This window comes from Epargyreus clarus, unplaced genomic scaffold (genome assembly GCF_041222505.1).
Source record: "Epargyreus clarus isolate Ecla_fem2 unplaced genomic scaffold, WU_Ecla_fem_2.2 ptg000022l, whole genome shotgun sequence".
In the NCBI taxonomy this organism is placed as follows: domain Eukaryota; kingdom Metazoa; phylum Arthropoda; class Insecta; order Lepidoptera; family Hesperiidae; genus Epargyreus; species Epargyreus clarus.
The window spans coordinates 2,842,496-2,854,887 of record NW_027332229.1 but is presented as its reverse complement, the minus strand read 5'-3'; the positions used below and the strand labels follow the sequence as shown (position 1 = coordinate 2,854,887).

Here is a 12,392-nt window from a genome sequence, read left to right as displayed (position 1 = left end):
ATTTGACAATTTCTACATACTAGAAAGAATTTTGAAGGTAGTAGATCCCTTTGTGGTTCGACTCCGCGTCACCGCCACCCCTATTCCTGTTATAACAGCAGTGTTAAGCGCTGCTGTGTTCTGGCTTGAAGGGTGTATGGGAGGCATACTTTTCCTTGTTCCAGCTTAGACATCTGGGGTAGCGACGCATCCGAGGCCAACCTAGTAAGAATATCTTATCCTATCTGAAGTTGATAACAGATACATGGGCTGCAGTAACCTTACCATCAGGTGGACTGAATGCTCGTCTGCTACTCCTATATTAAAAAAAAACATGTGAGCCGTCACGGGACGCCTGGCAGATGTGAAACATCGACATTATTTTGTAAAAGTAATATGCAGAAAAGAACATATTGTGATAGGAACTAAATATGTCATAATGATAAAATAAAATATTACGATTTTTGCGCACGGCATGCGTCGCCACGCCAGAAATCGGTTTTACGTGCGGCTATAGATGTTTCACATCAAAAAATTGTGAGCCGTCACGGGACGCCTGGCAGATGTGAAACATCGACATTATTTTGTAAAAGTAATATGCAGAAAAGAACATATTGTGATAGGAACTAAATATGTCATAATGATAAAATAAAATATTACGATTTTTGCGCACGGCATGCGTCGCCACGCCAGAAATCGGTTTTACGTGCGGCTATAGATGTTTCACATCAAAAAAATGTAAAATAACTTTCAGTTCCAATAATTACATTGTCTTTCATTACACTGTATCCATTATTTCACGTTCAAGCTATTTTTAATTATCTATCAGATGACAGTGACAATGTTGTTTTTAATCTGTTACTAATCCGTGACGAAATTAAAACTAAAATAAAAGGAAATTAGATTTTTTTGCTTACGGATTGAGGCTTTATATGGGGTTAGGTGCCTTAGTATTAGTTTTCTATATAAAAAAGTGAGTATGTACATATGTATGTATTGTATGTATGTATGTATGAGTAAGAAGTAATACTTCTCTGAATTAATTATAATCCGCGTAAAACTGCTAGTCCGCTTTGAATATAGAAATGAATCGCGTCGCCATAGCAAATTGTATGACCACACCTGCTTGCAACAACTGCAGAGCGGACTAGCAGTTTGGCGCGGACTATATTTAATTAAACAATTGTTCGTGTGTCCATGTGTACATACGCAAGAAATGAAACTTTACTTTTTTTTGATTCTATAACAAAAAATATAGACTATTTAGATAAAACTCACATTACATGTACCACACATAACTTAAAAATCAGGAACAGGGATACTTAAATATTATTTGAAGGTGGTAGAACTCCAGTGGTTAGACTCCAGCGGCACCACCGCCACGCCTATTTCGGTTATAACAGCTGTGTTTAGTGCTGCTGTGTTCTGGTTTGAAGTGAGGTACGGGAGACATACTTTTCCGAGGCGTTCGAGCTTTAGCCCAGGGAGGCGCATCTATGGCCGACCTTTTTAGAAATCTAATCTTATATAGCAGCATTTCCCAACCTTTTTCAGTTCACGGACCCTTAGGAAATCAAGCACATATTTCACGGAGCCCCTTAATAAAATGAAGAGCAAAAAAAAGAGAAAAAAAAAATCCATCCCCGCCAAAACATAACTTGAAAGACCGATTTATGTATTTTTTTTTTTTTTTAGATTAATAATAGTGTTATACATAGGGGTGTGCGAATATCGTTCGAATCGAATCGAATCGAATATCAATATTCGATTCGAAATTCGAATCGAATAATTCGAATTTTCGAATTATTCGAAATTCTTCGAATAATTTCGAATAATTCGAAAAATTTCGAATAATTCGAAAAATTTCGAATAATTCGTAAAAATTTCGAATAATTCCAAAGTTTTCGAATAATTCGCGAATTAAGGGGGTATTCTAGTCTAGAAGCATGAATTTCAGTTAATTTTTTGAAGTGCCGTAAAAAAAGGCAATCAATATTTTTACCATCCATTTTTTTATAAGTTATTTATTAACATTACAAGAATAGGATCATCCCCAAATTTCAATTTTTATTATTTCATTATTTAAAAAAATCTATATTAATTGTTCTATTTGTGTAACTATATGGTTTAAATAAAATGTATATTGACTGTTAAATTTTTATTCGAAAATTGAAAATAAGAAACCGAATGAATAAGAAATTGAAAATAAACTGAAAAAATTCGAATTATTCAAAAATTTTCGGATTATTCGAACATTCGAATTATTCGAAAGTTCCCGAATTATTCGAAAATTTTCGAATTATTCGAAATTTTTCGAATTATTCGGGAACTTTCGAATAATTCGAATTTTCGAATTATTCGATTCGAGTTTCGAATCGAATATTAATATTCGATTCGGAACGAATAATTCGTAAGTTCGAATTATTCGCACACCCCTAGTTATACATCATTGGATGCATCTTTTTTAATTTTTTGAAATACCGTATGCTTACATCACGTTTTTCTAATAAAACTGGTTTGCTGATTTTTCGTTTACCGACTGTTTTGCATTTAATGAGCAATTTATGTATGGTCCGGAGATGACACCGCGGACCCGCGTACACACATATACTCGCGGACCCCCAGGGGACCGCGGACCACAGGTTGGGAAACGCGTTTATATAGGGTTGATGATAGTCCATAGACGATAGTAGCTTGATATCAGGTGGACTGGATGCTCGTCTCCTATATTATAAAAAGTCCCGTGCAAGTTTAACGCCATAAGCTTGACGCGTGACTCGCTAATTGACGCGATGTTGCAACACCAAACATTGGTCCAATACCATAACTAGCGGTATAATGGGTACCATACTCGATATAGCGTTCCAAACTTTAAAGTTAGTTGTGATGTAGCTTGCTTTTTAACACGCTTTTATTACCTTGGGTTGTATCTATGTATGTATGTATGTAACGGAATCTTTAAACTCGATTTTTACCCACTTTGAACGGTCCGATTAATTTAAAATTTTGAACAATTATCAAGAACCGATGACAATATACGATTTTAATAATTTTATCTCATTCTCCTCATTAAGATCGTCAGGAATCCGGATTAACGATTTTCCTTTTGCGATTTTAGCGTGGGTTTAGATTTTAAACTATAATTATTAATAATATAGGAGTAGCACGAGCATGCAGTCCACCTGATGGTAAGTGGCTACTGCCGCCCATGGACACCTGTAATCAACCCCAGATAGGATTAGATATTCCTACCTGAGGTCAGCCACAGATGCGCCGCTACCCCTGAAGACTATGCTGGAACGCCTCGGTCTGTCTCCCTTACCACACCCTTCAAACCGGAACACAGCAGCGCTTAACACTGCCGTTATTAGGTAGAAATAGGTGTGGCGGTGGTGCCGCCGGAGTCGAACCACAAAGGGTTCTACCACCTTCAAAACCATGTACTTTACTAGTATATGTAATATTAAACTGGCGCCCTGACTAACCAAGACCCTTACATACGGGACCCTGCGGTTGAGTTAACAAGTCGCCTAATTCCTAATTCAGGCATTCAGTTTAATCTTCACCAAAGTTGAAACATGCATGCTAACAAGAATTAAGAGTTAAGACTTACTAGTTTCGAGCTTAGTTTAAACCAGTTGATTTCTACATGAATGCATGTAATGCATCCGGAATTAAAGTTAAGAAGTGCTAAGCTGTTTTCCAAGCAGTGATAGCCTAGAGGTTGTGAAACGCCTCTCAAACGGGGGGTCCGATCTTCAAGTCCCAGGCACCTTTTAAAGGTGGTAGAACCCTTTGTGGTTAGACTCCGGCGGCACCACCGCCACACCTATTTCTACCTAATAACAGCAGTGTTAGGCGCTGCTGTGTTCCGGTTTGAAGGGTGTGGTAAGGGAGACAGACTTTTCAAAAGTGGGTAAAATCGAGTTCAAAGATTCCGTTACATACATACATACATACAACCCAAGCTAATAAAAGCGTGGTAAAAAGATAGTGGAAGTAATTAACAATAATAAATTAAAATTGAGTGTAAATGGCGTTTATTTTTCAAAGTTACTTGCGTATTAGAAATTATTGAAATTATTAAAAATGCCTAATAAAACCGCGGTGGTAAATATAACTAAAAAGTAACATAACAAGGAAAATAGTTATGGTAATAAAGTTTTGTGACTACATATTGTGGTTTCAAGAAACTATTGTTTGTTAAGCTGTAAATCATTGTCATTATTACATCATTAAAATGTATAGTTAATGACACGTCTTTTCATATACTGTATACTTGCTCTTATCAGCGGCTTCGTTCGCAAAGGTCGATGCTATTAAATAGTTTTCTATCCCTCGGCAACAGCACTTTTTTGGGATAAAATGTACCCTATGTCCTTTTCTGAACCCCTGACAACGTGTGTACAAAATTTCATGACAATCCGTTATATAGTTAAGGCCTGAAAGTGTAACAAACAAACTTATTTTAGCATTTTTAATATTACTTGAGATACGGCTACTGCCGCCCATAGACATCTATAATCGACCTCTGATAGGGATATACATTCTTTTTGAGGTCGGCCACAGATGCACCGCTACCCCTGACTAAGCTGGAATACCTCGGAAAGGTATGTCTCCCTTACCACACTTCAAACCAGAACACAGCAGCGCTTAACACTGCTGTTATTGGAGTAGTAGGTATGGAAGCAGTTGTCCCTGTAGTACCGGGATCAGAATAGGGCTACGGTATCCCCTGCCTGTCGTAGGAGGCGACTAAAAAGGAGCTTCTGGGGTTGCGGGCGGCAAGATTGGGAGCTGGAACCGTCCAGCAAGCGACCCCGGGAAGGTCGGCGGTATGTGTGGTCGCATATCGTCGTAAACACCAGACGGTGTGGAGAGCCCCTGGGCTCACCTGGGCGGAGCCTGATGGGGCAACACGTTCAGAGGATACCGGTTGCATTCCGTTGGAGATCCCGGAGTTCCCTTCGTAGCGCTGAGGATAGCCACCGGGGGGTTTTAGTGCGGTAAAAATCCCACATAACCTTGTGTCGCTTCCACGACACTGGGTACCTTTTGAAGGTTTCCTCCTCGTCAAAAAAAAGGTATGAAAGCAGCGATAGCCTCGTAGCTGAAACGCGGCCTCTCGAAAGGGCCGAGGTTCAAATCCGAGGCCTCAAATTATAGTGATCTTAGCATTATTTTCCACACATTTTACATGACGTTTTGCTTTCACATATGATAACCTTATCTGGATTTGTATTTGTTTGTCTACCGGGTTAAGAGGTCGGTCAGGGATGAAGTTAATCGCGATTATACCAGCTATAAATAGGTGTGTCTATTATAAGCAATGTTAAGCGCTGCTGTGTTCTGGTTTGAAGGGGGTAAGAGAGACATATTTCCGAGGCCTTACAGCTTAGTCCTCACTGGTAGTGGCGCATCTGTGATCGGTTTTTGTTTTCGCGGGTGAGGCCTTCAAAAGGTACCCCATGCCGTGGGAGCGACATGAACCGCATGTGGGATTCTTACCGCATTCCCTGGTGGCCGTCCTCGGCGCTGGGTAGAGGACTCCGGGATCTCCAAAGGAACGCTACCGGAGTCCTCTTAGCGCATTGCCCCGTAGGGCTCCGCCCAGGTGAGCTTAACGTTCGCCACACCGTCTGGTGTGCACGACGGTATGCGACCACACATACCGCCGTCCTTCCCGGGGTCGCTTGCTGGACGGTTCGAGCTCGCACTCTTGCCACCCGCAACCCCGGAAGCCCCCTTTTAGTCGCCTCTTACAGCAGGCAGGAGATACCGTAGTCCTATTCTACTCCCGGAACTACAGGGACTAGAAATACCTACCTGGCCAGCAGAGGACTATGGCCTAATCCTTCTCATTCTGAGAGGAAACCCTCGCCCAGTGCTCAGTAATGGACGAAGGTTATCAACTACTACGAAATATCAATGACGTGGTTTATTCAATTACTGAGAACGGTAATTGATATAATTATTGTTATGAATGACGTTATTGTGTAACAAACATAACAAATATTGTTTGTGTCAATGTTAACTGTGTTGTGAGTACAAATTTTATTATTTGTCCGTATGTCTGTGTTCGCAAGTAAATTTAATCAAATATTTCATCGATTTATATTACTGACATAATTTACACTTATTAGGGTTCCGCAGTTAAAAGGTAAAAACGGAACCCTTTTACTAAGCTGTCTGTCCGTCTGTCACAGGGATCTATCTCTGGAACAGCTTATGTTCAACTGTTCATTGTTTCAATATATCTTATGAAGGAGGTAGAACCCTCTGTGGTTCAACTCCGGCGGCACCACCGCCAGACCTTTTTTTTATAATATAAGAGTAGCAGACGAGCATGCAGTGCACCTGATGGTAAGTGGCTACTGCCGCCCATGGACATCTGTAATCATTATCATCATGTAAGTTTTAGTATTGTATGTAAGTTTCCTACTTCTATATAAAGAAAAAAATAAATGTATCAAAAAACTTGTTTGATTTTGTTTTTGGCCTTGCTCCACTTTATTTTTGAAATCAAAAAAGTAAACATTGAAGGATTTTTGCCTTTTCAGTAATAAAATGTTTTATACTTAATTTTGATTACATCATCACTCATTTTTAGGGTACCGTACGTAAAATAATTAATGGAATTTTAGAGGATCACTCGTGCGTCTGTCCGTTCGTCTGTCACAGACAATTTGCTCCGAAGCTACTGGACCCAAGTTGAAATTTGGCATAGTCCGCGCCAAACTGCTAGTCCGCTCTCAAGTTGCGAGCAGGTGTAGTCATACAATTTGCTATGGCGACGCGATTCATTTCTATATTCAGAGCGGACTAGTTTTACGCGTTATAATCATATGGTTTTCCGTGACCCATAAACGATGGTGTATAATAGACAACTGAGTTTTGAACTGACGGGTATTTTTTTTCTCTTTATTTCATAAAGGAGTTTTGTCACTTAGTGACCATGCGACTCCTGTAAATACATCGAACAATTTGATAACATCTATTTCATGCAACAAACAACAATCACACAAAATTGTCGCCTGTTCAGAGATAGGGAAAGCTAAGATTGAATTATGCTCCTACCTCATACTTATTATACAAAATCTTTTGACGTTTAGACGCGTTCCGATCACACTCCGTCAACGCATGTTGTATATCCTTACTAATATTATAAATCCGAAAGTAACTCTGTCTGTCTGTCTGTTCTTCACGCCTAAACCACTGAACCGATTTTAATGAAATTTTGTACAAAGATAGTCTGAGACCCGAGAAAGGACATAGAATAGTTTTTATCCCGGAAATCCCACGGAAACTAGGGATGGCGATCTGAGATCGATTAATTGGAGAATCGATCTTTTGGACCAAAAAATTTGATTATTTTAATCGATATTAGTAAGGATTGAATCCTAAACTATGTATTTGATCAAGTGATGATCTTTAGCAAAGTTGTGGTCCATGGGCTAACGAAGTTTCCAGAGTTGGTACGACCAATTTTCGCCACTAGTACGAATTTTCAGTTTTATGTATGTTAGTATGTCATGTTATTTTCTTTTAAACGCGGGCGAAGCCGCGGGCAAAAACTAGTCATCAATGATTCCACAAACGGAGCAAAGTGGTGAATCAGTCTTTCCCATTAAATGTTTAAACTTGTTTGACGGAATATAGCCAGAACGCAGTATTAATAATGCCACCACATGGTTTCGGTCAACTACTACAACTACTTATGGGTATTTTTGGGGGCGAAATGAAAAACGTAAAAAAAATTGCAAATCAAATCAAGAGAGCCAAAGTGGTATTTTAGTAGAAGTAATTAACTAATTTCGATCTTTTAAGTAAAACCAGGATAGTTTATATTAATAACAGTCGATACTAGACAATGTCAATTTTCGATCTTTGTGTAAGTAAGAATGCATAGATTTTGGCCGATAATCGACTTTGCCAAATTACGATCCTTAGTAGATTAACTATTAAATTATGTAATTCCATCCATCCATCCATCAGCCTTTTGAGGTCCACTGCTGGACATAAGCCTTCCCTAATTGGCGCCGGTCACCACTCCAACCGGTCCCATGCCCTTTGAAGGCCATTTTCCGCCGTCTTCTTCAGGTCGTCGGTCCACCTGGTCCAATTACGTAATTAATTAGATTAAATTATGATCTTAGGTAAAATGCAGGGATTGATTACGGATAATGGATGCAAGTTCAACTGAAATCAAGTTATAATTTGATTATCTTCATGTGTGGTCAGCCGTATTAGGTTGTTGACAGAGTTTACAATTACACTGACGTACGTAAAGCAATATGCTCTTCTTAAATTAATAGGGTTGACACCAGTAGTGGTGCTAGAATACTAAAAATAAAATTAAAATAAATATAGTTCAAAAAACTAAAAAACACGCTTTTATGATAAAATCAACTAAATAGTAGAAAAGTATTCTATTTCATTCTTTCATACATTCAGGGTAAGATAAGGATGTATGTTGATCTCTTTCTACTGAAAAACGGAGTTACTCACTGACAAATTGTAATTAAGCTTTTATTTAACCTGACTTATTATCTATTGTATTGTTACACACCGCTACTATGAAAGTACTGTGAAGGTGGTAGAACCTTCTGGTTTGACTCCGGCGGCACCAACGCCACACCTATTTCTGTTATAACAGCAGTGTTAGGCGCTGCTGTGTTCTGGTTTGAAGAGTGTAGTAAGGGAGACATACTTTTCCGAGGCGTTCCAGCTTAGTCCTCAGAGGTAGCGGCGCATCTGTGACCGACCTCAGGTAGGAATATCTAATCCTATCTGAGGTTGATTACATGGCCATGGGCGGCAGTAGCAACTTACCATCAGGTGGACTGTATGCTCGTCTGCTACTCCTTTATTATAACAAAAAATATATTTGCAAAATGTCGATCGAATGTGTGGCGGAATTTATTCTACTCGCATTACTTCTTATGTGATAGTATTTTAACATTGGAAACATTACGATTATATTTATTCTCCTTAATTAGATCACGTTATCATAAAGTTACGTAAATGCACCAATCTTTTTCTAGACTAGATAAGAGATGTTTTATCTGTGACAAAATGTGTAAACAATTTAAGAGATTTTTGAAGGAAACTACCACTATACTTTAGCCACTTACCATCAGGTGGACTGTACGCTCGTCTGCTACTCCTATATTATAAAAAAAAAATGTGAGCCGTCACGGGACGCCTGGCAGATGTGAAACATCGACATTATTTTGTAAAAGTAATATGCAGAAAAGAACATATTGTGATAGGAACTAAATATATCATAATGATAAAATAAAATATTACGTTTTTTTTCCAGATAACGATGACTATTTATTGAATAAACATTTATTTTCATTAAATACAAAAATTTAGGAATTTATTTCAAATCGTGACTACTTAATTCGTTTAATCAGGAAGAGAATCGCACAGTCGATTGCGCATGGCGACGCGTCGCCACATCATACACACTACTGCATATAGACTATATATATATACCATCGTATAGCGTCGCGACGCGTCGCCACGGCATGCGTCGCCACGCCAGAAATCGGTTTTACGTGCGGCTATAGATGTTTCACATCAAAAACTTTTCGGACGTTTGGGAAAAATGCTTTGTAATATAGGAGTAGCAGGCTAGCATGCAGTCCACCTGGTAAGTGGGTATTACCGCCAGTAATGGCCTGTAATTAACTTCAGATTTGAATTGATTCCCATCTGAGGTCGGCCACAAAAGCGCCAATACACCTGCTGCAATGTCGCAGAAAAGTATGCCTCCCTTACCACACCTTAAAATAACAAGCAGAACAAATCAGAAATAGGTGTGGCGGTGGTGTCGCGAGAGTCGAACAGTGTTCTATCATCGTTCAAAATAATGAGTGATTTTGTACAAAACCGATAGATACCTACCTAATGGTCAAGATAGAAATATTGCAAGATTTGCAGAAAAAAATAAAGGTACCTATATGAGACGTGTAATTAGGGTTCCGTACCCAAAGGGTAAAAACGGAACCCTATTACTATGACTTCGCTGTCGGTCCGTCTGTCACAGGGCTATATCTCCGGAACCATAATAGATAGACACTTGATTTTTTTACAGGGGATGCATTACGGTGGCCGCTATAACAACAAATACTAAAAATGGCGTTGGGACAAAATACCTAGGTGTTATTGAAAATTTACGTATCATTCATCATCACCCCAACGCCATCTATTGTTGTGTCATATAACTAAGTATTGTTAAAATTGTGAAATGAATAAAAATAAGAATAAAATAATGAACATTTGGTGGTACGGAAGCCTCCATGTGCGAGTTCGACTCGTACTTGGCGAATCATTTTTAAGATCGTGAGTTCTTAAAATTAGAATACACAAAATTCGAGGCCCCATTACAAAGAATTTAACAGAAAAGCATTTCAATTATCAAAAGTTGAACGTAATTCTTTAGTGTGGTGAAAGCCAATATTTTCGCCTATCCGGGGCCCCTGAATTTGGGGCCCTGGGCGTGGGCCCCTTTACGAATAGAGTATTTTATATTCCCTTCACAAGCTCCACTTATAACCGGTTAGAGAAACAATATAAGTTGAGCGCAATTAAAATAGATGTTTAAATTTAGCAGCCCTGTACTAAAGTTATTTGCTCGATCTAGAAATAAGATAGCCTAAACAGCAATACTGTGCAATGAATATTTTATTACATGCCTATATTATTTCGAATTGCAAATAGTTTTGAGTTTCTATGTCTTTTAATCGACTTCTGAAAGAAAAGACGTATTTTATGATATAGGAATAACAGACGAGCACGCAGTCCACCTGACGGTATTATCAAAGAAAACAGACTAGTATGCATCTATCTTACGGTGGTTAACTGTGATCAACCCTAGATAAGATTAGATTACTACCTGAGGTTGGTATATGCGCCGCTACTTCTGGATTGATCTGGAAAGCCTCGGAAAAGTCTGTCTCCCTTACCACACCCTTCAAACCAGAACACAGCAGCGCTTATGTTGTAAGTTGGAAATTTGATAATTTAGCAAGGCAGCAATTGTCGTCAAGTATAAAACATAAATAGGCAAAAATTGGCTAACATTGATTATTTGACATTTTCCAAGCAATAGTTATATTTCGAACTTTAATAAGCAAAAATTGGCTAACATTTATTATACAAGCAATTTTCTTTTCCTTAAATCCAAAGCAGTGTAAAGATTCTACACTGGTCTGGAAATCAGCTGTATTTATTTTAGAAATGTTGGTCTGTCTGAACTTGGGTTCAGACTAACCCGCATACTACTACCACTTCTAAAGTTTTCTATCTTTTTATTTTAGCGTAGTAAATTTACAGAGGGTTTTAACTTCTCAGAGATCAGTATATCCTAACTAACATTATTAATGCTAAAGTGAGTTTGTTTGTTACACTTTCACGCCTTAACTACATAACCGATTGTCATCAAATTTTGTGGACACGTTGTCAGGGATTCAGAAAAAGACATAGGTTTTTGTCCTAGGTATAGATAAATATTGTCCCTGTAGTATCGGGACTAGAATAGGGCTACGGTATCCCCTGCCTGTCGTAAGAGGCGACCAAAAGGGAGCTTCTGGGGTCGTGGGTGCCAAGAGTGGGAGCTCGAACCGCCCGGCCAACGGCCACGGGAAGGACGGCGGTATGTGTGGTCGCATACCGTCGTACGCACCAGACGGAACGGTGAGCGATAAGCTCACCTGGGCGGAGCCCGACGGGGCAATGCGCTAAGAGGACTCCGGTTGCGTTCCTTTGGAGATCCCGGAGTCCTCTACGCAGCGCTGAGGATGGCCACCGGGGGGTTACCTATTTTATTTATTTAAATTACTTCTAAGGGGTTATAAAGTTTTACCGCTTTAAGTGCCTCAGCTTTTTTCTATAAACATTAAACGTGTCAAGTACTTGCCGTAAAAAAGACTAATAAAGTTTAAAAATTAAAACCACACTAAAATCGCACAAGGAAAATAGTTTAATCCTGATTCCTGACGACCTTGATGAGGTGAATGGGATAAAATTATTTAAATCGTGTATTGTCATCGGTTCTTGATAATTGTTAAATTTTTTTAATTAATCGGGCCGTTTAAAGTGGGTAAAAATCGAGTTCAAAGATTCCGTTACATACATACAGGTCAAGCTAATAAAAGCGTGTTAAAGAGGAGTTAAATTTTAGTTTTATATTATGTTATGGCTAGCACAAAGTTGCGGAAAATAACTAATTTTTAATCAAATAGCCCTATTAACTAATTTATTTTCATTTCAGATCAAAAATGGAGCTGAAATCGCCGAAAACGAAGAAAAAATCGCCAACTCGAGTCATATGTTGGAAGAAGATGCTGCGTACACACATCCTTCTGCTACTGTTGCTAGGGACTTCCACATGCCATGATGATTAC

The 12,392-nt window shown here is 38.8% G+C and overlaps 1 protein-coding gene across 1 annotated transcript in view; it reads left to right on the top strand.

Annotated features, from left to right (window-relative positions):
* The first annotated feature begins 10,003 nt into the window (after positions 1-10,003).
* LOC140751218 (uncharacterized) overlaps positions 10,004-12,392 on the top strand; it is a 76,960-nt gene continuing 74,571 nt past the window's right edge. Inside the window, exons 1-2 of the mRNA XM_073085081.1 lie at positions 10,004-10,018; positions 12,260-12,358. Coding sequence (XP_072941182.1) covers positions 10,004-10,018; positions 12,260-12,358 — 114 coding nt within the window. The remainder of the gene's footprint in view (positions 10,019-12,259; positions 12,359-12,392) is intronic.